A 27,167-nucleotide genomic window follows, 5' to 3' on the forward strand; every position below is an offset into this window, starting at 1 on the left:
AATTAAACATGCGGTTGTTTTTGTTGAATTAATCAATCAATTTGAACACACTTGACGTTGGGATAGTGTTGATCTTTTGAGGGTTGTGTAGACAGTTGTGGCGTCAAGTTTTAAACCGTTTTTATTTATAACTTTTTAAATATGTTTTTTACTGAGAAAAGAATTATATAACGGGTCAATTACGAGCACAGACCTTACCAGAGGTGACTATTGAGCAAAGTTTTTAGTTTTTAGAATTATTCAATTATTGTTTAAATCCTACAAATGGAGACATAATAAAACTAACCGAAATCTGGAGCGGTTATGTTCGCACGTGAATTATAATCCGTTAATGGAATACACAATCTGAGAAACGTATGACATTATAATGTTGTTATATTAATGTCTACAGCTGTTGTATTTCTTACCAAGTAAGTTTAGTAAAACAATTTTTCGATTTACGATTTCCATGTTTCTACCTACACATTATTGGCAAACCTAGAGCGTTGGAAGGGGCTTCCACGCTCTTGGTTTTGCTTTTCTGTGATAGCAAGCCGCTTTCTTTTATACGGAAATGCTGCTAAAGATGCCCTCCTCAGACAAAATGGTGCCCCGTGTGCCCCAACTATTACCCGAGTTTCTGCCCCGACTGTGTATCTGTATACTATAGTTTCTAGAATCAAGATCTTAATTTAGTGACAACACTGACAGCGCCGGCAGGTCATTCGTCTGAAACTAGTCCTGCTCAGTGTGTTTGCGCATTGCGTGGGTCCCCTCCCAGCCCCAGCGGCCCCACCCCAGTGGCCCCACCCCAGCGGACCGCGAGAGGCGTGACCCACCTATAACCCTCGTTTGCTTTGTGAATATAGGGAATATAGGATGATCACGTTCATGGGGAATTAGATAACGTCTTCGAGGACGATTGTGCGTATTGCGCCACAGCACCTTGTAAACCATTACATGGTGCTATAAAGGCTAAGGATTAGGTCAAACCATTACATGGTGCTATAAAGGCTAAGGATTAGGTCTCATAAACAAAAATGCGTCCCACTCAACTTGCAGTAACCTTTGGAAGGGAGGCGCATTATAAATACGGTTATTCTTACGAACAGAATACTCTTATAGTGTCCATCGGCTTAATTCCCATATCTAATTTTTATAAGCCATTAGCCTATAGGATACTTTAATTCGCTAAACAAATTTGCATTGGATAAATCTGTGCTTAAATATTATCCTTGGAGTCCGCATAAAACGTGCAAACTATTATGAGAGCAACGCACCGTTGAGGTCGCACCTTTAACATCAATCTGAAATCAAAATATTGACTGTTCATCTGAAAACGATGCTGAGTGAAAAACGAGCTTCCTGAGTGGTCTTCATGCTACGGTCCGCTGCACTGTATTTCCGAATCTTCAAGTGTTTGCATGAGCCCATAAAAATTATTATCAAGTACCCAAGGTTGATACTAACGCTTGGGAGTTTTACACGGTGCGCAGCAATTTTACCTTGCTCTCGGCTGCTGTGTGTGCGACATCATCCCGTAGAGAGGGGCCGTTATAGATTGACGTTATAAAACGGCCGTGCACTGCCTTTGATTACACTGTACACACTGTCCCAACATTATAAGTGTTATGCAGTTGCACTGCTTATTGTGTCATCAGCTGTAGTAAAGCATCATGTTTCTCGATGCACGAGTTCTTGTTGTACTCTTACCTGCCGCCTGCTTAGCTACCTTCGACTTGACTGTACTTCACACAAACGATGTGCATGCTCGGTTTGAGCAGTTCACCGATAAAGGAGGTAACTGCAAAGATGAGGATTCCATGGACGGGGAGTGCTTCGGCGGAGTGGCCAGGAGAGTCACCAAGGTGCGGGAAATACGAGCTCAAGAAGATAATGTGATCCTCTTGGATGGCGGTGACCAGTTTCAGGGAACAATGTGGTTTTACCTCTACAAGGGCCGGGCCACTTCACACTTCATGAATGCCATCGGATATGACGTCATGGTGTGTAGTTTTTAAAATTAGGGATGTCGTTTATTTTATTTTTTCATATTACAAGTTTGAGATACGCCGTTCGTTTTATGGTTTGGCAATTTGGAAAAGGATTCGCTTATAGGGCTCAATTTCATTGCTGCTTTAAAGACACAGATCACAATGGTTACCTAAACAATAATTGAAAGAACAAAAACGTACTTAACGAGCAATATAGAGCTGCCGATAGTATAGGTTTTCTCGGTCAAATTCAGAAAATGAGCAGCCAATTTCATTTTCAAGCGTTCGAGTTAAAGCTGTTTTGCCTCTCCAGTTGTTACTGCGTTTCAAATTCAGAATTCGGCCATTCAATTTCGTTGAGTAGATTCAAATTCCTTTAGCACTCTCTTGAATTAAGCCTATCGCCATTCATTTTCGTGGCAAACACGCCTCAGGAAGCGTCTGCGAATTTGAATGCTGCTTTTATGAATTGTTAAATTGAATGATTATTTTGCTTAATCGAATGACGCAACATTACATTTTGACTAATCATAAAACGAAGTCGAATGACCTTTTCAGTAGTATTCGATTTCGCGCGAAATAGAAGAGCTTGGTGGTTAAATTGGCTGCTCATTCGCTGAAATTGACCGAGAAAACCTATATACAACATTGCATTGAATTTAGTTTAATTTAATTTAAATTAATTTAATTGAATAGGGGGAAACGGATCCCTCTGAAATATCGTTGTTTTTGAGGGAAAAGACTGGGGTAATATCTCAGTCAAATTACCTAGAATTCAGCTTTTATTACGCATCTGATAGCAGACAAAGTTGTGCAACAAGGGTGTTTTTCTTCCATTATTCTCTTGCAACGTTGATGACCAATTGAGCCTAAATTTTCACAGTTTTTGTTTAGCTTAGCACACTAAATTTATGCTTATCAGAACAAGATTACCAGCAAAAATAACATGCTGTCACTATACCATTGTGAGCCTGCTCATTTCTGCTCAGCACCATGAAATTATGCAGCGCTATGAAATTGGGCCATGTTATATTGCTATAGAGCCTATAGCTCTGTGGTATATAGGCCACATCAGCTAGCTGTGCACGGATGCCGAAGTTTCATATTGCAGCATATGCACATACTGCACTTGTTTAATGGTTGCGGAATTAAGAACTTGAAGTATCCTCAACCCGTTAAAGAATTTAATATCCATCAGTTAAAAAAGAACCCGCTACTATTATGACCAAGATAAAGGGTTCTGAATGCGGTTGAGGCTTTTGGTTGAATTGAAACGTTGTATTTTCTCTGATGTGCAGATAAAAATAATTGTAATAATAATACACAGCATTTATAAGGCGCATTATGAATCAGAGATTCCTCAATGCGCCTATAGCAATAAAAACTAAAAGGCAAAAATCAAGACCAATTAAAAAATAAAGGCTAAATACTTTTAAACCGAAAAATAACCGACATAAAAAAGATACAACAATGCAAACAAAGGTAGATACAAATTTAAAACATTAGAAACAACAGACCTAGATATATATAGATATATTTATATATATAGGGCCTAAACCCATAAAAATGGAAATATTAAAAATACAAGAAAATTAATCCATCAATATACTTTGAACCATGAACATTTAGCAAATGTGTTGCATAATCAGAGCAAAACAGCCCATAACCATTATTAGGGAACCAACAATAATGGGTACGAGTGGACAAAATAATGGCGGTGTGATGAGGATCTTATAATATAATATGACGCTATATTATAGGGTCATAGTTTGGTAATAACCCGGTCAAAAATATTTGGTATTTGTATCCGAAGGATTAGTTTTGGTTATGGTTGTGTAACCATGTCTTGCAAAATTATTTCGCATTAACTATTTCTGTGACGTCACTCTATTGTTCAAAGTGTAGATTATTTTTACGAATCTACACTTCGTTACGGATCTACACTTATGTGTATATTATTCGAAACATAATCTACAGTTGAGTGTAGATTCTTTATTAGTTAAACTTGAAAATTACTGTCTTTCCAAACTTAAAGATAGTATGAAGTGCAACAAAACACAGCAGAAAATTATTTTATCTTTCAATTTACAATAACATTTTCCAGCTATGAAAAATCACTATGTATTTTGTAAAACAATCATAAAAGTGACCAACCGTCGTTTACGAAATTAGATAGCCTAACTAGTGTTCGTTGTTATTGAGAAATCCATTTCCATTTCATTCAAACTGTGTTACATGATGAAACCAATGGGGGAAATAGTTTAGTCAGAGAATATAGACTCGAAAGTGTAGATTCGTGAATACCATGTACTCGCCTTTCACGAATCTACACTTTCTCGTCCATTCTCCTTAACTGAATGACCCCGTTTATAAGAAATCCATATGAACAAAAATACATGTCAAAAACCAAATCAAATCTCTAAAACTCACAGGAGGCAAGGCGAGTTTGGGAAATTCAAATTGTTTATGTTAATGTTTCGGTGTGAATGTTGCGGCCGGAGATACCGATATTGCTTCGCTAACGTTCAGGGATTCCACATTCTGATGAAAATATCGCGACAGTTGGTCTTTACTAACTTCTGAAAACATTTTACCAATCTATGGTCCTATATATTATTCAAGCATCTTGTTAAAGGTGGATGATTGCAAAGTGGAGGTTGGTGTCAGTAGACGTCACGATGAATTGAAACCATCATCAATCTACAAAACTTATTCGCTAAGTACACAAGTTAGATATATCGGGAATAAACAAAACACATTTTATTGATGTTCAAAACATATTTCAGAAGTAAATGACAGCAAAATTAACTGTTTTATTTGAATATTGGGTCTCCGGGAGACTGAATCTCCGGCGGATAAAATTCCTTGAGACACCGGTCATGTGATGGGGAGTATCTGTATCTGTCGAATACTGCATTAAACTCCTCACAGGAAAGTTACAGGTGTGGTGTGGCGAGTGGACACAAATTAGTGGTGAGCTCCCCTTATGAAAGTGGTCATTTGGATTTTATCTAGCCTTGTCTTGGATGAGTCTATTGAAGGAGCTTCTCTTATACATACTGGTAGGCGGTTCCATTCAACGAGTGTTCTTGGAACAAAGGAAAATATGTTCTTATTGGTTGAAGGGTGGGTGAACGAAACTGATGAAGATTTACTAGTGAGAGTTTGGTTTCCCTGTGGTTTAAGTTGATACATGGTGTTCCCGGTGACGTGTATCTTGAGCCCCACTGATCTGGTAAATTCTGAGTAAGTATTGTGATCTGCGCCCTCCAGGGTTGATTCACATAATGCGATGTCATCTCCGGATTGGTTAATACATCAAAAATGGCGGTTGATGACGCGTATTGCACATCCATCTATTATGATTAGCATAATTACTGCATCCAGCAAAATACCTTTTATTTGCAACGTCACAGCCAGAGTTTTCGCCAACCCTGCCTGGAGAACTATGGCAAGCCACGAATGCAAATAAAAAACAGATCGCTACGATTTGTAACAACGTTACAAAAACATTTAACAATTGTGTTGATTTTGTTGAAAAAGAAATGAAACTAACTATGGGAGGTATTTTATTTAATTTAATTAAAAGTTTGCAGAAATGTTGAATTTTGTGAAAAGATATGTTATACGATTAAGTGTTTTACAAACATTTGGCCCTCCATGCAAACCAAGGCGGTGTGTTTATCAACAAAAGAAAGGTCCATTAGCCGCGACGGTCATGTTTCCTTTGAAATAAGGGAGTTCGAACTCCTTCCGTGGTCCTTTCCCTGTTTGCATAAACTAGTATTGGTAGTGCACGTAAAAACGAACTCTTTTTATGTAAGAGTAAAGGTGGTTAACTCTGTGGTTCTGGTGTATACTTGTACACCCTTATTTATATCGAGGGGAAAATGCAGGTAGTTGTAGACTGTAGAGGGTTGATTACAAAACTCGAATACTAGAGCCCTGTTTGATGATCATCCCACGGTCTACATTATGCGAGCAACGGTAATGAAGTTCACTTAAGAGGCATGCCCGACACGCCACAGCAGCCACCAAGGGAACATTATATGAACACTGTTCAATCTTATAGTGTAAATCCGATTTGTGAGCTGATTGTGGATGTAGATGGGATCCCGAAACTAAAAGGTTAACGATCGCAAAGGGTCTGTTTCGAGCGCACGTCATCCCTCCGTAACAATCACCAGCATTTAGAGGAGATTTCTGCCGGAACATTTTCATGGACTATTTTATGGTTGACCGAACATCTGTTAAAAAGAAATTTTCCCAAAATGGTAAAGGTTTATTTATTTATTTATTTGGTCGTCAACCAAGCTTCATACCCCACGAATCGGATCGCGAGATTTTGCCGACCTTTTTGACCCTGCGACTCGACCGGCTGATGATTACACAATGATGATAAATATAGGGAAACAACGTATAAGCCAATACATTCTTAGAACGAAGGCTAAGTTCTAGAATTTACAAAGTCACCTGAGTTTTTTTTAGCTGATACGGAAGTAATCAATGCTGTATTTAGTGTCTACTAAATCGGCCGTCTCTACTGAAACATGAACTCGGTTATCGCAATGCGATAGTTTGCCCGTTACAAATTCTTCCTTAATTGCTGACTTGAAACTTAAAGACGTTACTTGTTAAAAAGTTGTTTTCAGTTGTTCTACAAGCCCAAATTTTGTGTCTAAAAGGTGATGTTTTTCCAAGGGTGGCGGTTACTGAGCTCATGCATCGATCTGATAATCAGATGACGCGCATGTGACGTACACGGACTGTAACATAGGACATTAAGATAACGAAATTCTGTGTCGTGACGACTGTGTGGGCTTATATGCGTTTAAAGACGGACCAAAAACGGAGCAATTTGCAATTCTTTTAGATAATAATTATTGCCAACCCCTCTTCAATAATTATTTTAATTTGTTAACGCTATCATTAACCTTTCCAAAAAGCAGATATGAGATTGATTACCTTTTCAAGCATGCGCATAACATGCAAGCCATTATAATAACATTAACCTCTTTCTCAAAATGATCGTCCATTAATTACTCGACGTAGAATTTGTCTTCTATAATAGAGTTGGCCTTGTCGTTTCGGATTTTGATAAGAAACTACCTAATCAATATTAATGAAGCAGGCTTACCGTACTTAGCTGATAGAGTGCTATTAATACAAGGGTTTCAAAATTAATACCTGTCAGTTAAACATGCAGATGATATGCGGGTCGTATCGTCAAGGACACCCACTTTCTGAATTGGTCAGGGTATATACCACTATCATCATGCAAGATCAGACACGATCGATTTCGATCAGCCGTGCCCAAATTGGGATTTATCGCATTTGGTTTGGCTTTTATAATACAATCAGCACAAAAGTAGCTTAGCACAACATTAAGCTTGCTATACAAGAAAAATCTTGCCGTCCAAAACACCATGTCGCGCGTGAATTTGTGACTGGTATCCTGCAAAACTGTGTGATTAAAAGCAGCTCTGTGAAAGTCCAGCGATTGTGTACTATGCCGATGCGTTCACCACATCCTTGAACAGTGACATTACGTCTCTCAATCAAACTATATTAACAATATTAACCGAACTTGCTTCACCGTATGGTTCACTTTTACCATCAATGTAAGGGTGTGGCTTTTTTTCTCCCCCTTTTCAACAACTATTAGACAGCATGGTTTTCCTGCAAGGTGATTGGCTGACGATGACATCATCGATTAATATGGCAGCATGCTGTTTTTCGTTGGTATGGTGCCCCGACCACAAAGGCAGCGTTAGTCAATAACAAAAGAGCCATGGGATGAATGAGCTGAGTCAGTCAGCTCATAGACAGGCGCTTTACCATACCAACGAAAAACAGCTTGCTGCCTGTTTTCCAAGGCTATAAGCGCTCTGGATCTCTTGTTGATTGGAACACTTACAAACTTGTACGTAATCAGCTCAAATATTACTCCCGCAAGGCTTATAAACACTTTGTTGATAACATGTTTTCATCTAAGGATAACAAAAAAACGGTTTTGGTCCTTTGTTCGTAGTAGAAAACGATCACCTACCCCATCGTCTTTTAAACATGGAGCCCAAACACTAGTCAACCCCCATGAAATAGCTTGTGCTTTTAATACTTATTTTGCTTCAGTTTTTTCTGCTGATGTCCCCGTTTGTCAAGACCCTCCCACATGTGACTTTCCCATTCCAGTTCTGTCTAGTATTAACTTCACAGTTGATGATATTCAGCGTACCTTATCTTCCTTACCCCTGGGGAAGGCTCCTGGGCCAGATGGAATCAACGCTAAATTCTTGCGTAACACAGTTTCTACAATCTCTCCGGTTCTCTGTAGAATCTTCAATGATTCCATTGCCTGTGGACGCCTTCCCCGTGGTTGGAAGCTTGCCAACATCACCCCTGTGTTTAAATCTGGTGACCGTTCCCTTCTTAGTAACTATAGGCCTATTGCTCTCACTTCTCTCGTTAGCAAGATCATGGAGAGACTGTTAGCTAATGCTGTTAAAGATCATTTAAATTCTAATTGTTTATTGTCTGATAAGCAGCATGGTTTTGTTCCTTACAAATCTTGTGTCACCCAACTTATGAATGTGTATCATTCATGGGCTACAACTTTAGATAAGCGTAGTCCCCCAAGGATTGATGCAGTTTTCTTGGATATGAGCAAAGCCTTTGATCGTATGCCCCACCATTGTTCGTAAACTTGCCAGTAACTTTAACATCCGTGGATCTCTCTGGAGCTGGATAAAAGATTTTCTGGTTGATCGTCAACAAAGAGTCACATTTGTTGGTATGAACTCCTCATGGTCCGTAGTTAGCTCTGGTGTTCCTCAAGGAAGTGTTCTTGGGCCTCTGTTATTCAATTTATTCATCAATGATACATCTTACAACCTCAGTTCTAACTGTGTTCTTTTCGCTGATGATGTATTAATTTATCGTCCAATCCGTTCCTGTTTAGATGTAAGTTCCCTCCAGCATGACCTCGATGAGCTAAGCACTTGGAGTGTTTCCAATGGTATGACGTTCAACCCTACAAAGTCCAAAACCATGCATATTTCCCGTAAACACTCTCTCGACCCCCCTGTTTACACTCTTTCAGGTTTTCCTGGATGTGCAACCCACATCCTCTGTCAAATACCTTGGAGTCACTCTGAATGTTCAGCTCTCTTGGAATACCCATGTTAAAAATGTTGTTTCAAGTGCCAATAGAACATTGGGCCTCATTAAGACCATTGCTTTCAATTCTTCTGTTTCAGCTAAGTTCTGTCTTTATAAATCCCTAGTTCTCCCAATTTTAGAATATGGCATGCCAGCTTGGCTCCTTCATACATCTCTCCATACATCTCAGGCCCTCGAACGGGTACAAAAACGTGCTACTCGGTTTATTCTTGGGCAGAGGATGGGTGAGATGTCCTACCCCGATAGACTTAAGTCCCTCAACTGGTCGTCTCTGTCAATTCGTCGTAATTTTTCTGTTTTGTATTTTATCATTAAGTGTAAGTTTAACCTTATTCACTGCGATGTGGCAGACATCATTTCTGTCAACCATAGATATCCTAATGTTCTCACCATCAAACACCTGTATGCTAGAACCGATGCTCTGCACTTATCTGCTCCTCATCTTTTCCCCAGACTTTGGTCTAGTTTGCCAGAAAACATTCGTAATTCACTACTGCTCTTGCCCTTCCACAGCTTTCTCAAATCACTTAGATTTTCTGTCTGTCAATCTCATGAATCTACTGAATATTAGCTTTAGCCCAATCACTTGTGCAATATTTTAAGTCGTTTTAATTTATCTACAAGTTTAGGTTTTATTTATTTATTTATTTCCCTTTATTGTTTATCCTTACCCCATCTGTTATTTTTAATTTAATTTAATTTATTTTTTATTCTTAATATATATTTATCATTTTTTATTGGTTTTTAATTTTCTGCTTTTATTATTGCTTTGTGTACTATATTATGTTAAATCTATATTAATTTTATTGTGTACCCCAGATGTGGGGCAACAGATCTACGGATCATAGTATGTATTTGCTTTTGTTGTCCCTTGCCCATCTTGGGGTATAATGTTGTCAATGTATTTTGTTTTGTACTGTTATGGCGAATAAAATAATAATAATAAAAATAATAATAATAATATTCGTCGATGATGTCATCGTCAGCCATCGTCATCGTGCAGGACTAATAGTTGATTTTTTCGTAATGGGAGTTTTGGATTAACGGTGGAAATCGCTGTGTCCTGAATGGATTAGGTACGATCCGGTCTCGCTTTTAACATTTCCATGTAGAATATGAAATAATCTATCCGTATACGTACTAATTGGGGACTGTTGCCGACATCCATAATGGGAAATTGCCGTGTTTTTGTGACTTGTTTTCTCTGTGTTTGAAGCATTTTTTTACGTATAAATTTCTCTTTTAAAATTTGAGTTGCACCGATTTTTTTTATTACATAACGACAGATAGGCTCTTCGTTTCAATTTACTGGTACATTATTTTGTTTGAGACTTTTCAGAAAAGGCTGAAAATGACCGAATTCCAGAAGCCCTTTTGACTAATTAATATTCACACAGATGTCACGCACGAAAAACGATGCATATTTTTCAGATTAATCACAAAGGAAATTAGTGACCTGCGGGTAGACTGACGAAGTAAACTCGCCAGTTCAGCCTGCCTTATCCACTTATTGTAGCGGAACCATGTCCCGATGCTTCCGGCAAATTGGCTTTGATTTCTGCTCGTTCTGAGGGGCATTACTTCTAATTTGCTGTCAGGGTTTCCCGTGGGGCAGTAATTGAAATTAATGATAGAAAGACGCCCGCGGTTTTGTATACTGCATGTGAAGCCTCGATTCTGCAGATTCGGCTGATTTGTTGTTCTCATTGACCTCACTTGAAACCACAAAAGGAAAATTGGGGAGACTGATTTTTTCTCGAAATAAACCATTTCAACAGTGATTGATGTTTAACATTTGAAAATGTCAATGACAGATCTGTCCATGTTTATACTATAATGAATTACTCTTATTACTATTTTACACGTCGTTGCAATAAACTGAGAAAACCTAGTCTAACCGATTGGTATCTGCTTGAAACACGTTTCCTTAGACTTAATTATGGTGTCGATTAGTAAATAAATCGAAAGAACTATAATATCAAAATGTTCAGAATATTTCTGTTCGAAAACAAAAATACCTTCCGGTTTGCTCTGGAAAAATGTGCATGCATATAGCGTAATTTTCCAGCGGTGCTTACTTTGGGTAACTCCGTTTCGCCATTAAGTGATAAAACCGTACAAAATCTTGCTATGCGTTGCACAATACTTTACAAGTACAAACTGCAGTTGCATACCCGTAGAGTTTGTAATGAACTCGATTTCAAAATGCTCAGTTCCCAATGAAATACCCTTTTTCAGTTTCTGCCCTTTCTTTTTATAAACCACAAAGATGGGAAAATTTTATGAGTTGCAAACAAAATATCATGCAAAGGATAACCGCAATAATAATGCAAAAGCCGCCATTCCTTCCTGTATTGTTACAACCCCTAGCTTTACTTGTGCAATTGGTGTATCTTGATTGAATTTATAATAACTTCCATCTGAGTAGCGATACGCACTGCATTACGCGCTAGACTGAACATGTTTTAATTTTAATTTAGAAAAATAATATTACAGCAGGCAGAAATCAGCTTTGTGCTTCTGTCAGATAAGACTTCAGCGGGCAACCAAACGGCTTTGTGCTACTGTCAGATAAGACTTCAGCGGGCAACCAAACGGCTTTGTGCTACTGTCAGATAAGACTTCAGCGGGCAACCAAACGGCTTTGTGCTATAGTCAGATAAGACTTCAGCGGGCAACCAAACGTAGTCATTATGATAATATGCTTCAGCTGGAGTCACTGATTCAGAAACTTTTTTCTGTGCATTTTAAATGCTCTTAATTATTCATTCATGCATTACGGATTTAATAAGGGAATCAATGTGTGGTGAAGAGGTTTTCAGCTAGTGGTTTAATCCCAACGAGGCCTGGTTCTTGATAATTTTACCGAGACGAAGTCGAGGTAAATTATAAAGAACCAGGCCTTGATTCAACACACTTTGATTCCCATTCATAAATACCTTTTCGGTCAAAAACATCATCACTTTTTGCTCAAAAAGTAAAATAAATGCAAAAATTATAATTGTTGAAGCAATTGTACACTTTCGGTAAACAGTTATGTCCAAAGGCCCACACTTCGTGTATCACAACTGATATAAAAAATAACAAACCTGTGAGAATTTAGGCTCAATCGGTCATCGGAGTTGGGAGAAAATAACGGGGGAAAACCCACCTTTGTTTCCGCACGTTTCGCCGTGTCATGACATGTGTTTATAAAAATAAATCCGTAATTGTTGACAACGAGAATTGATAATTGTTTTTATGTTTTCTCGAAAAGTAAAGCATTTCATGGAATAATGTTTCAAGAGAAGTCTTTCACCATTACCTTCTGTAAACCCTGCAAGTTATTTGTAAATCTGAGAACTTGCATTGTAGACAGAATCCCTGAGGTGTTCCCATCTCCCGCTGATATCCGAATTGGGTACTCTTGGCAAGACATCTTCCAGGACCTGGACAAATGTTTGCACCTTCTCCGGGTTGCGAGTCTTACTCGTGTCACTGCGAGACCGCCCTGCCTTCTTGGATCTGTGAATGCTCCTTGGTTGAAGCTTCACTTTGCTGCACACAAGAGAGTGGTATGTGTCACAGTCTGCGCTTTGGTAGCTGCAGGTTATCTTGACGCTGCCCAGGTCCCTACGTCTTGTGAGTACAATGTCAAATTGGTGCCAGTGCTTTGATCTAGGGTGTCTCCATCAGGACCCCTTGTGTAAGTGATGCAGATAATGTGGTGACAGCATAACTCAAGAAGACGCTGACCATTTTCATTTAGATTTCCGATGCCAAACTGTCCCATACACATGAAGTCCAGGATTTGTGATCGGCACCAACTCGGGCGTTGAGATCCCCGAGGATGAAGGGTGGATCTTGATCTCGGACTTCACTGATAATGTAGCTTAGATCGTCATAGAATTTGTCCTTGGCTTCAGGGGCTGACGTCAGTGTTGGTGCTTAAGCACTGATGAGGCTATATTGGTCCGACTGATGTATGAGTGGGTGTAACCGCAATGCAGCAGAGAATTGAAACAAGGTTAATGAGCCCCATCTGCACATGTTTGAAATCCTAGGTGAACTACCTCCCATGGATGACGAGCTCCGGCGGGAGCAATCTGGTTTAAGGGTGCCAGAACTTTGCCTTCACACCTCTGCCCACTGTTCACAACAGGGATCGGCACGTGAAGCCGGGCAGTAGGAGTTTGAATTAGGAGAGGCTATTTTTGACGCTGATCATATGGGACATTTCCATGGATGAGGAGTGGCTCAACCCCTCACCGTCCCGATCACCCTTAAACCTTTTGATCCCTGTAAAAGTAGAATATAATGATCTACGCGGATATGCCTTGAAATTGCGTGGTCGGCCATGTAATGAAGTAAAAAACTTGACTCCACAAATTGGCGTGCCGTGTTAGTTCACGACGTATCAGAAAAAGCATGCAATTTCGAAGCATATACTGTGTGGATCGTTATATTCTACTTTTAAAACATCTTTCAAACCATGTGTACTTTTTAACAAATGGTTTCAAACGCTTTCCATAGACCAACTCGCCCGATCCAAGGCAACGTGTCCCTTTAACCCATACAATCTATGTTTTTTGTTGAACCTGTAGGCTATCGGGAACCACGAGTTCGACAATGGGCCAGCAGGTCTAGAACAATTTCTACTTGACGTCAATGCATCGGTGGTCAGCTGCAATATCGACGCAAGCAAAGAACCAAGCATTAATGGCCTCTTCACCAAGAGTACAGTCTTGACAATCGGCGGGGAAAAGATTGGGGTAGTCGGGTACACACTCACCCAGACCCCAGAGATATCTACAACGAGTAAGTTTCTAAAATAGATCAGCGTTGTCCTTTTGAAGCTAGCTTCTTTTTGTGTTTTTTTTTTTTTTTTTACAATCTGCCCGAAACTCCGCCAATCAGCTTCAGTCCATCTCTTCAGTACTCAACAGTGAATTATTTAGATCTGTTCAAACCTTTTTAACTATTTTTTCTGGCTAGAACCATTGCCTATATACCATGCTATGAGCCAAAACTAACCCGGGCCTGTCGACGATTATAACGACAATATTTTTAGAACCACCACAGCATCAATTTTATTCCCAGTTTTTATTTTCTTGTTTGCGTGTTTGTTTTGTCTTTTTACCTTTTTGTGCGTGTGTGTTTGGTTTTTTGTTAGTGTGTTTTTAATGTGTTTGTTTGTCTGGTGGAGTGTCTGTTTGTCTGGTGGAGTGTTTGTTTGTTTGTTTGTTTGTTTGTTTGTTTGTTTGTTTGTTTGTTTGCTTGCTTGTTTGTTTGTTTGTTTGTTTGTTTGTTTGTTCGTTCGTTCGTTCGTTCGTTCGTTCGTTCGTTTGTTTGTTTGTTTGTTTGTTTGTTTGTTGGGGTGTTTGATTGGTTGTTTGTTTGTTTGTTGGGGTGTTTGTTGTGGTGTCTGTTGGCGGGGGGGGGGGGGGTATGTTTGTCGGGCTGCTGTTTGGTTTGTTAGTTAAGTGTGCTTGTTAAATATTTATTGTTTTTGTTTTATCTAATTTTAGTTGTCATGATGTCTCTTTTGACTTTGCTCTTAATTTTTCAATTTTTCTTGTGTATAAATTTTCTCTCTGCTTTTTAAAAAGTTTATATTCATGTAATAATGTAAATCTGTATTTTAATTCAGTCTCTGGACTGCGACAAGCAGATGTTTTTACAATAAACCAGTAATAATAAAAAAAAATAATAATAATCATCCAGATGGTAGGCTACCAGAAACATGGGGCCTCATTTGCTGAGTTTTATTATTTTGTAAGCCTACTTTTCCGAGTCAAATTTATCATTGATTCATTCACGTGGTTTGTTTCCCCTTACACACCCTGACAGAAGAGTTAGTGTTCAGTGATGAGATACCCGCCATACAGGCTGAGGTTGATCGACTCATAGTGGAGGAAAACATCAATAAGATCATCGCTTTGGGCCACGCTGGTCATAACATGGACAAGAAGATTGCCAAGGAGGTTCAAGGAGTCGACGTAGTTGTCGGTGGTCACTCTAATACATTTCTCTACAATGGTGAGGCAAACTTTTACCCGCTATGTAATTTGCAGGATGGATTCGTCGCTATGCTCACCCATAACCAAGCCGATGCTTTTATATAAACAGAGAACCAATGAGACCGTTTATCACTTTAGAATCAAGGAGCAATACAAAGATGTAGACACTTGCTCGTTGTTCCAGTACCATAGGGGTGCACCCCACTACGAATAGGGAGTAACGCAGTGTCGGCTTTATCAATATTCTGTAGGCACTCAAAGTACTCCATACTATAGACAAATTTGAGAACCCAATAAAATTGATACAATGCCAGAATGTTGCCTATTATTTTGTAGGCTCGGGGTTGTTGACTCCCAACTCGCGATATTTTTGAGAAATTTCTCAAGATAAATGTTCTGACGTAGGAAAATTACACCGTTGCAGGGGTGTTTTTATTTTTAGGAGGGTGAATAACTGGACGGGCCTTGGTACTCCCAAAAACAATTGAGCAGAGGATAAAATTTCAAGAGACAATAAATAATTTCCCTTGTACTGTTAGCTATGAGATTTCTAATTATATGTTTGTTTATTTTTCTGAATATTTAGCATATGTGCACTGTATGCTATGGGATTTTATTAAATGGAGTATGCGCCTAAAGATCCGCTTTCAGAAGGATCCTGTGGCAACCGTAGTAATTATTTAAAAACAAAATATATAAAATGAAAAATATACTATTACCCTGCAACAATGCGATGGGCAGCAGGTTAATCACTCAATATGAAAGCAAATGCCATAATATCCTCAACGAACGGTAACGTGATGTTTTAAGATATTTTTCTTCAAGTGTGCCACCGCAGCCAACGGCCACAGCCGGCCAAACAAATTTCCAACCGTACACGCACTTATTCTATGTTGATGTTTTGGTTAGGTACACAACCTGATTCAGATAAACCAAACGGAGTTTATCCAACTGTCGAGCACCCTGACTCCGATACAAGCGGCAATGTACTGGTTGTTCAGGATTACACATTTGGAAAATACCTGGGGCGTCTGCACGTAACATTTGACGACAGTGGAAAGATCACCAGCTGGGAAGGCAACCCTATTTTGCTGGATAACAACGTCGAAGAAGGTAACATGTTGGCTTGAGGTGAACCTGTGAAAGTGGCTCCATTTGTTGTATGGGAGAATTGACGTTTTGTACTTGCCCCCAAAAACTTTAACTTTGTCTGAAGTACATCAGCTTTCGGTATAATAAAGTATTTTGAGAATCATTTCAGTTTGAAGCGTGGTTATATTTAAAGAGCCCCCAGAGGCTTTATCTGAGAAACGTCACTTACTACAGTCAGATAATGTTTCTCAGAGTCAGTGTGTATTCCAGATGAGATACGGATTGTTCTTCATGCGTGGACATAGCTGCTCTGGATTTTTTGCTACATCACTGTCTGAAATTGTTACATGTGTTGTGTTGTTTATTGTTTTATTGTAGAGGATTTAACAAATCGACCATCTTCAAAAAAACAACAAAGATAGCATACAGTCACTTTAAGAATGAAATTGTCTGTGAATGTGGAAAATCTAGTAAAAATACAATAATTATAGATAATGACAGTGAATCTAGATATTGCAAGATTCTCATGTGGATTTGAAAATTTGCTTTCACATTTAAAGGAAGACAGTTGGGTCCCACTGGTCAGCTACTAGCGGTGCGAATTCTGCTTTAAATTCTGTCTTCTGTCTACGTTGTAAATGCATTCATTTGTTTTGCTATGATAGATCCGGGAACTCTGGGGGAGATTAAGGAATGGGGTGAAGAGGTCGGGAATGTATCCAGGGAGTACATTGGAAGGACCAACGTTCTTTTGAAAAGCGACTGCCGGACAAACGAATGCAATTTGGGAAATATGTTGACTGATGCCTACGTAAGCTATGGAACCCACGACCTTGTGAATGGGACTCGTCAGAATGACGTCACCATTGCGATTATTAATGGTGGATCAATAAGAACACGTCTGTCAGCAGGTGAGTGCTCTCTTGTTTTGGTTTAATATTATAGTCTTTAACGAATATTGGGGGGTTTTTTTTGTTTGTTTTTTTCTGAGTGTTTTGTTTATGTCTTTAGGGGCATCAGATTGGCGCAGTGGACTGCCTTTCGTGACCTCTGTGGACCCCGGGTCAAATCGCTCCTCAGACACAAAACTTTGATGGAAATATACAATGTGACTTGTGGGTTGGGTTTTCATTCCCTTTGACTGCATGCCTCCCCCCTTCTCTCAATTTGGGGTATTCCTCTGACTTCTAAAATGAAACATTCTTTCTCCCTATTATCCCTTACTGGCGCTTGTGCTGTTAGGTATTGCTTCCAAAATAACCACTAGTTGGAAGTCAACCATCCCTAGGTCACAAGCAAAATGTTTGCACTGTTCTCCTTTTTTTGGCTGTCAAATCTGCCGAACAGAATATTTTGGTGGCCTGTAAACCATTCAGGTGGTCTTTCTGCCTGCCCCATGTTTAGTGGGACGGAGCCCTAAAAAAAGTCAACAGAAAGGCTCAGGTCGTATCTCTACTGATGCTATATAAAACTAGTGCGCCACCAAGTGTCTACACAGAGGATGTATTACAATCTTACGGTTCATCATAGAAACGATTCCACCGTCGTGTGTGAGTTAGGCAGCATCTGTTTAGGCACTGCCAGCCATAGTCAATAAATCGAAGACACCACTGAAGTTCAAATTGCAAGTTTTCGTTTCCATTTAGAAAATGAAGCATATATAGTTGTATATCACAGCTTTGCGGGTCTGTGTCATGAGTACAGACCAACTGACGTATGTCGTACCGAATAGGTTTGTCGACTGACTTCTTTGAAAACGATTTGTCTTGGGAACTCTCTATGTAGTTGGTCCCGTATTACTGAACCATCAAGATTTCAGACACAAGTCGTGGCCGACGAGCGGTCAATAAGCGCACATGACTAAAAGCTCTGTATCGAACAAAAATACGCAAACCAATTTATCACAGTGTAAATTTCATTCATTATTGTGGTTCGGGTGGTAATAATTTTAGTAAGGGGGTAGAATTATGTTTCCATTTGTTCTCAAACCAAGCTTAAGACGTGAGGGATAGATGCTCAAACCCAGCCGGAAACAGGAGGGAATAGAATGGTCTATCTTTTGTTCCACAAATCTAGCCGAAAAGTGGAAGGGATAGATTTCTTATTCTTAGCTGCTCAAACCAAACAGAGGAGAGAATAAAATTAATTATTGTATTCCGTGAAACTCAAACATTAAATGTGCGATATATTGCTAACGGATAAGTGGACTTTATCCATTTTTTAAATATTAGCGTAGAGAATAAAAAATATTGAACCGTAAAATGTAGAGTATGTTTTTTCACAATTTGGATGAAAAAAATGGTAAACGTAAAAAAATTTGCTGTAAAATTTTGCTTAAATTTTCGGACTTCAATGACAGACAGTTAGCCGTCAACTTGAAAAATAATCAAAAAAAAATAATTAAATAATGTTTTGCTACGGCTAGTCCAAAGTTTATCATGTTTCTTGCATAACGGCCGCAGCCGAAGACGCTTTTTAGTAAACGACCTTTCCCGCCAATTTTAAACGTCGGTGAAGTCAGGGATTCACAATAATTTGGAGAGGGGTTTACCAGCATTTTTATAACTCAGCATTTGACCCCTTTTCGTCATGTTTTCTACAGGTGATATAACTGTTGGTGACATAACGACTGTGATACCATTTGGCAACACAGTCGACACAATCACCATTAAAGGGATGTTCATCCTGGAAGCGTTGGAACACTCAGTGGCAAAGTACTCTGAAGTCGAGCCAGGTGGAGAGTTCCTCCAAGTTTCTGGTAGGTTATTAGGCAACGTACACTGGGCCAAATGTTTACCGCCGAATTCTGCGCTATATGCGATCACGAGATCCCCGCCTACGTGCAAGCGCCGAATTTCGCCACTAACATGTGAAATACGCTTGCCGCAAGCACAGAATTCATTGCTTCTGAAGCGCCGATGCTGTGCTTACGGGAAGCAGAGCCATGAATTTGGGCCCTGGTCCCGTCATCCGCACCGATACAGAGGCACTGGTCGAACAGGCTCAATGATTTCATTAGATACGATGATTTCATTTGATACACGTCATCAGGTTTCATTAGTTTAATTTGCTTCGTTCGAAGAGCTTATGTAACCCGCTCTGCGAAAATGAGTCAGATGTTGAAAATTTTAGTAATATATGTGTGGCTGGAAAGAACACACTAGCAGCAGTTCTTTGGTACATGTCTAAGCTTTGGGGTGTATCGCGTTGCTGAGTTACTCCCATTTGAAATATATCATTTTTTGTTAAAAACGAATTACAAGTAAAGTGATGTTTTAAACTACCATTTCACGCAAAAGGAAACAAGTTAGACTAAAGTATGATCACAAAATTGTTGTATTAATAGCTTTATTGCCTAAAAAACGTGTTCTAAAGTTTTACCATGGAAATATAAATCTTTAAAGGTATTTATAAAAAAAAATTGTTTTTGATATTTTCCACATTAATTTTAACTGTCCATTACTCAAAAATGCATTGCGCGACATCTGACTCATTTTCACAGCGTGGGTCACATATAAGTATGTCCCAGATCCACTTCACAATAAGTGTATCAGAATGAATTAGGAAACTCTATGTCCACTCTGTATGACGCACCTCAGCGTAATAAGTGTATCAGAATGAATTAGGAAACTCTAGGTCCACTCTGTATGACGCACCTCAGCGTAATAAATGTATCAGAATGAGTTAGGAAACTCTAGGTCCACTCTGTATGACGCACCTCAGCGTAATAAGTGTATCAGAATGAATTAGGAAACTTTAGGTCCACTCTGTATGACGCTGCTCAGCGTAATAAGTGTATCAGAATGAATTAGGAAACTCTATGTCCACTCTGTATGACGCACCTCAGCGTAATAAGTGTATCAGAATGAATTAGGAAACTCTAGGTCCACTCTGTATGACGCACCTCAGCGTAATAAGTGTATCAGAATGAATTAGGAAACTCTAGGTCCACTCTGTATGACGCACCTCAGCGTAATAAGTGTATCAGAATGAATTAGGAAACTCTAGGTCCACTCTGTATGACGCACCTCAGCGTAATAAGTGTATCAGAATGAATTAGGAAACTCTAGGTCCACTCTGTATGACGCACCTCAGCGTAATAAGTGTATCAGAATGAATTAGGAAACTCTAGGTCCACTCTGTATGACGCACCTCAGCGTAATAAGTGTATCAGAATGAATTAGGAAACTCTAGGTCCACTCTGTATGACGCACCTCAGCGTAATAAGTGTATCAGAATGAATTAGGAAACTCTAGGTCCACTCTGCATGACGCTGCTCAGCGTAATAAATGTATCAGAATGAATTAGGAAACTCTAGGTCCACTCTGTATGACGCACCTCAGCGTAATAAGTGTATCAGAATGAATTAGGAAACTCTAGGTCCACTCTGTATGACGCACCTCAGCGTAATAAGTGTATCAGAATGAATTAGAAAACTCTAGGTCCACTCTGTATGACGCACCTCAGCGCAATAAGTGTATCAGAATGAATTAGGAAACTCTAGGTCCACTCTGTATGACGCACCTCAGCGTAATAAGTGTATCAGAATGAATTAGAAAACTCTATAGGTCCACTCTGTATGACGCACCTCAGCGCAATAAGTGTATCAGAATGAATTAGGAAACTCTAGGTCCACTCTGTATGACGCACCTCAGCGTAATAAGTGTATCAGAATGATATAGGAACTCTAGGTCCACTCTGTATGACGCACCTCAGCGCAATAAGTGTATCAGAATGAATTAGGAAACTCTAGGTCCACTCTGTATGACGCACCTCAGCGTAATAAGTGTATCAGAATGAATTAGGAAACTCTAGGTCCACTCTGTATGACGCACCTCAGCGTAATAAGTGTATCAGAATGATATAGGAACTCTAGGTCCACTCTGTATGACGCACCTCAGCGCAATAAGTGTATCAGAATGAATTAGGAAACTCTAGGTCCACTCTGTATGACGCACCTCAGCGTAATAAGTGTATCAGAATGAATTAGGAAACTCTAGGTCCACTCTGTATGACGCACCTCAGCGTAATAAGTGTATCAGAATGAATTAGGAAACTCTAGGTCCACTCTGTATGACGCTGCTCAGCGCAATAAGTGTATCAGAATGAATTAGGAAACTCTAGGTCCACTCTGTATGACGCACCTCAGCGCAATAAGTGTATCAGAATGAATTAGGAAACTCTAGGTCCACTCTGTATGACGCACCTCAGCGTAATAAGTGTATCAGAATGAATTAGGAAACTCTAGGTCCACTCTGTATGACGCACCTCAGCGTAATAAGTGTATCAGAATGATATAGGAACTCTAGGTCCACTCTGTATGACGCACCTCAGCGCAATAAGTGTATCAGAATGAATTAGGAAACTCTAGGTCCACTCTGTATTACGCACCTCAGCGTAATAAGTGTATCAGAATGAATTAGGAAACTCTAGGTCCACTCTGTATGACGCACCTCAGCGTAATAAGTGTATCAGAATGATATAGGAACTCTAGGTCCACTCTGTATGACGCACCTCAGCGCAATAAGTGTATCAGAATGAATTAGGAAACTCTAGGTCCACTCTGTATGACGCACCTCAGCGTAATAAGTGTATCAGAATGAATTAGGAAACTCTAGGTCCACTCTGTATGACGCACCTCAGCGTAATAAGTGTATCAGAATGAATTAGGAAACTCTAGGTCCACTCTGTATGACGCACCTCAGCGTAATAAGTGTATCAGAATGAATTAGGAAACTCTAGGTCCACTCTGTATGACGCTGCTCAGCGTAATAAGTGTATCAGAATGAATTAGGAAACTCTAGGTCCACTCTGTATGACGCACCTCAGCGTAATAAGTGTATCAGAATGAATTAGGAAACTCTAGGTCCACTCTGTATGACGCACCTCAGCGTAATAAGTGTATCAGAATGAATTAGGAAACTCTAGGTCCACTCTGTATGACGCTGCTCAGCGTTTAATTCTTCATTTCATTACCTTTTCTCTCTTACAAAAAAGTGCTTCCCCCCATAAAAGTATTCTACGTGAGCTAGTATACTTTTCCAACTACAAACATGAAGGACTTACAACATTGTGCATTGGGGAAGCACGTTCAAAAGATACCACAATCCTCTAGTACTAAATTCGAATGACATTATCCTGGGGGCGTCACGTGATCCAAAGAGGCTATGTCTGGGAAAGGACTTTTTCCATGTGTTTCTGTAACAGTGAAATCCATTATATAACATGACTCGGGGCTTGAACACCTTACAGCTATCGACTGAAAGCCAACTGGAAACAAACTTTAGGTCGCCAGGCACTCCCAATGAAGGCCGCCGCCGCGCCGGCATTGAAAAAAAATCGGGCTCCACTATTTCGCCCGGGCGGAATGCTATTTCGCCCCGGTGGATTACTTTTCCGCCCGGGCGGATTACTATTCCACCTGGGCGGATTACTATTCCACCTGGGCGGATTACTATTCCGCCCGGGCGGATTACTATTCCTCATTTCACCGTTATCCACCTGGGCTGTATTTGTATTCTGCCCGGGCGAACTTGGTATTCCAACCGGGCGGAGGAATAGTAATCCATCCGGGCGGAATATTAATCCGGAATAGTGGAGCTTGATTTTTTTTGCGGTATGTCCTAACTACACTTCCGTATAGTTTGCCCATACATTAGAAGCTGGTTTTCATTTAGCCCCGGCGGCGGATTGGCAGCAGCGTGGAATAGTAGGAACTTGTTTTAGATTCACTTGAAGTAAATAATATGCTTCATTTGGAAATATGCCTACAACCCCCATTAAAAGGCGTGTTGATATCTTTACAATCTCTATATATGTATTTCTGCTTTATCTTTGAAATAGGATTGCTAGTAACCTACGATCTCTCTAAAAGTCCCGGTAGTCGAGTGGTCAAGGTTGAGGTTCGTTGCAGCATTTGCGAAGTCCCAGACTTTGCCCCCCTTGATCCGAACGAAGAATACAAAGTTCTAATGAACAACTTCCTCGCTGAGATAGGTGGAGACGGTTACAACATGCTACGGTACAACCATACTGTGCGTATTTCTGGTAAGTTGCGAGCAAGTAGTCTTATCTTGGTCCGTTGCACGATGATGTTCAAGGACCAGTCGACTTGTCGACAGAGAGCTCACTTTACTCTCGTTTGAAACGTGTACACTAAAATATAATTACTCAGCAGCACGCAATACCCGTTCGGTTCAAACTAATGGATATTATACAATTATAATGAATGTTTGTGAGTGCAGTGGTGCGAATAATGTTCATGAGTTGGAAGATGGTATACACATAGTGAATGTTAATGAGTGCAATGGTGCAAATTATGTTCATGAGTTGAAAGATGGAATGTTCCATTCCAGCTTTCAACGAGTGAACATTTTCGCACCATTGCACGAATGAAAAACATTCATTATTTGTTTTATATAACATCCAAGTAGATCTTTGTTATTTTAATTGAAAGATACAACATTCAAAACAAACAAAGCGTATGGCCTACAGTTTTTAATTGTAGAAGCCGAACGCTAGTAATTTTACTACCTTGCAGTAACACTGCTGCGTTACGCGTACGCAGTGATGTTTTACTCAGCTTTTCGTTCCATCCGAAAAGTACCATTGCACGCTGGCACGCTGGCAGCGTGCAATGGTACTTTTCGGATGGAACGAAAAAGCTGAGTAAAAACATCACTGTGTGCGCGTGTCTTTGGTAACGCAGCAGGTGTTACTGCAAGAAGGCATAGTAAAACTACTAGCATTCGGCTTCTACAGTTGAAATTGTTTGTTTTGAAAGTTGTATCTTTCAATCAAAATGACAAAGTTCTACTTGGATGTTATATAAAACAAATAATGAATGTTTTTCAAATATGTTCATTCGTTGAAAGCTGGAATGTTCCATTCAACTCGGCTCCGCCTCGTTGAATAGAACATTCCATCTTTCAAACTCATGAACATATTCGCACCATTGCACTCATAAACATTCATTATGTGTATACTATTCAACGAGGCGGAGCCGAGTTAAACGGAACATTTCATCTTTCAACGAATGAACATATTTGCACTATTGCACGAATGAAAAACATTCATTATTTGTTTTATATAACATCCAAGTTGATCTTTGTCATTTTGATAGGCGGATACAACTTTCAAAATAAACAAAGCGTATGCCTACAATTTCTAATTGTGAAATTACACCCGTTTTGGGTTTTTTTTTTTTTTTTGGGGGGGGGGGTCGGCCTGTTAGACAATGTGCGTTCTGTACAGCTATTTTGAGACGCGCAGTTGCCGAATGCTAGTGTGTGCCTTGCTCAGCGTGCAATAGTACTTTTCTAATGGAACGAAAAATGCACGATGAGTGACGTAGCGTGCAATAGTACTTTTGTTTGCTAACACGTGACGGACAATCCTCCAATCAAATGGCAAGGATCTGCTTGGCTGTTATATAAAATACTTTAGCTCGATGCTTTTCAAATGCGTGTCATTGTCATGTGCTGGTTATCACGGATGTGCCGTGTGTACAGACAAACAACCAGCAGCCGTTAAATCGGGTTAAGTATTTACATTTAGCTCTGGCTTTCTGCTTATAACATACCTAGAGTGATTAAAATATACACCATCAATTTTAAATAACTCTAAATCCCTATAAGAACGATGTTTATTTAAACGTGAGACTGGAAGGGACGTCTTAGAATTCAAACTCATTTCCAAGACGTATTTTTGAATTATGTTTAAATGATCCGTTTCCTATTATGTATCATTTATTTGACAGGTAATCTAGACATAATGGTTGCCACTGAATATATCAAACGTTTGACTCCATTGACGACAGGGCTGGAGAGACGGATCACATTCGTAGAGAATGACGACAACCCTTGCGGTGATGGGTCAACCTCTGGTGGTCGTCATGAGACTGGAGTTTCGGCTATGCTGCTCCCAATACTTATCTTCGCGTTTTACCTTACTTTATAGCTATCCGGTAGCTAGGGTGTAGGTTTAAAAGTAGTACCTGTATTGTGTGTGTATTGAAAGTGTTATAGGTTGTTATTAGGTAAGATATTATAGGCAGTTGCTTTATAATAGTTTAAACATGCCGCTACTTCAGAATAGGAACAAGGGTCAACAATTTAGATACTACAGTATAGACCTCCCCTACTAGAACAAGTCTTACATCGATTTGTTTCAGGAAAGTGCATCTCTATACTAACTTGTGGAAGAGGAGCCAATGTCGTGGTAAAGGTATAAAACATAACACTGTGTCCAAAACTGCTTCCCCCAAAACTCAGGTGTATGAATGAGAACACACTCATAACCCATTGTCTTGACCCTGCGTGTCCCAGTTGGCCTGACCCACTTCGGTCAGCTTGACAACTTTTAGGCTCGTTATCACACAGAAAATATTTCAGGGTCACAATTGGCCCAAAAATGATTAAATTCCTACCAAAAACAGCAACAAGTGATATATTTATTTTGCTAATTAAATTTAGAATGTTTTCAATTAAGAAAATCTAAGTTAGAATTCGATTAAACAGGTTTTACATCTCATTAAATTCTTATATAGACTCAGGGCGTTGAGAACGTTTGCATAATGGTCTAAAACAGTTGCTGATGATCAAGGATAATTGATCTTGCTATTTGAATACGTAAACTATAGAGAAGCATCATTATTCGATTGTGGTTTTCCTTTTAAAATAAAAATGTTAAACCACATCAGACTGCGAATTACGCCTATTTGTTTGTCCAACATCTTTATTCAAAAAATAAACCAAGTAAGTACATTTTTGAGCATGGTTGGCATGGTGACTTACATCTACCTGTAGTAAAACTGGAAGTGTGTGGTATAAAACTCTCGGCACAGCTGCTGAGGGGCACAGAGCAAGGACAAGATCACAGATTTACATAAAACTTATACGGTCTATAATGATGATAGTAGACAAAAATCTAAAAATATTTCTATGCAAGTCTCACGCGTATCGTCGGATCCGGAACGAGAAAGCACGTCAAACGAAAATCTTTATTTTTTATGAAAACAAATCTTTGCTTTGAATTATTTTTGAAGCCATTGGACACTTACGGTAAACAGTATTGTCCAAAGGCCCACACCTCGTGTATCACAACTTATATAAATTAACAAACCTGTGAAAATTTAGGCTCCATCGGTCATCGGAGTCAGGAGAAAATAACGGGAAAACCCGTCCTTGTTTCTGCACGTTTCGCTTAAAGTCACCTGGAAGTGGTATTTTGTCAAAATAAAGCTTTTGTCACTAAAATATGTGTTTTGATGAGTGGAATATGAATAAACAATTAACTAAGGTTTAAAAAAAAAAGTTTCGATGTTATTTACAAATTTGAAAATAAGCCCGACCCGAGAGGGCGCTGTTCGTGACGTAAATCGAGGCGCAATGAGTCGCATGCAGTGCCAACACAAGATAGTGACGCTTGGCGCAAGCTAAAAACATGCCCTCAAAGTTTAAACAATACCTGATTTTGTTCACGTTAGGCAAATGCTCATGAGGTTCGTTACCTCTTTCAGATACCTTCTTCGACTTCCCCACTAGCTGGAAAAAATTGGTGGGATGGCGTCATGTTTTAGAACAGAACTTTTCTCTTCATGTCAAAATGTGTAGTGTGTTCCGGATTCTCGAAGCACGACGGCTCGAAGTGTTTGCTGCACAGGCTGCGCTAGAAAAGACTTGCAAACTGACCCCATCTTTAGTTGTTTTGCTGCATCCAGCAGCAATACAGCTGGTCGACATTGCCGGAAAAATGCAAGAAAAAAACTTTTTCGAAACGTACAAACTCACGACTAGGACTTAAATGTACTTGCACGTACGTGTGTTCGGTGTTCGATCGAGGCAAAGTCTGCCTCGATTGGCGTCACAAAAGGGATAGGCGGAGTCACCCCCACACAACTTTATTTATTTGTTGAAACATATAA

General features: G+C 39.6%; 1 protein-coding gene across 1 annotated transcript; it reads left to right on the plus strand.

The window, feature by feature from the left end:
• The first annotated feature begins 1,323 nt into the window (after window positions 1-1,323).
• Window positions 1,324-25,951, plus strand: LOC117297028 (snake venom 5'-nucleotidase-like). Its single transcript, XM_033780150.1, has 8 exons — window positions 1,324-1,985; window positions 13,736-13,949; window positions 14,982-15,170; window positions 16,061-16,264; window positions 16,909-17,154; window positions 18,846-19,001; window positions 23,087-23,290; window positions 25,002-25,951. The coding sequence occupies exons 1-8, from the start codon at window positions 1,656-1,658 to the stop codon at window positions 25,199-25,201; spliced, it is 1,743 nt and encodes a 580-aa protein (XP_033636041.1). The 5' UTR covers window positions 1,324-1,655; the 3' UTR covers window positions 25,202-25,951.
• Window positions 25,952-27,167: the final 1,216 nt, after the last annotated feature.

This window comes from Asterias rubens, chromosome 11 (genome assembly GCF_902459465.1).
Source record: "Asterias rubens chromosome 11, eAstRub1.3, whole genome shotgun sequence".
Classification (NCBI taxonomy): Eukaryota; Metazoa; Echinodermata; class Asteroidea; order Forcipulatida; family Asteriidae; genus Asterias; species Asterias rubens.

Bases quoted from the DNA above. Each gene is read 5' to 3' on its own strand.
- LOC117297028 (XM_033780150.1), top strand. From the start codon at position 1,656: ATGTTTCTCGATGCACGAGTTCTTGTTGTACTCTTACCTGCCGCCTGC. The intron at 1,986-13,735 runs GTGTGTAGTTTT...TTGAACCTGTAG, and splicing joins CCATCGGATATGACGTCATG to GCTATCGGGAACCACGAGTT. The intron at 16,265-16,908 runs GTAACATGTTGG...TTGCTATGATAG, and splicing joins GGATAACAACGTCGAAGAAG to ATCCGGGAACTCTGGGGGAG.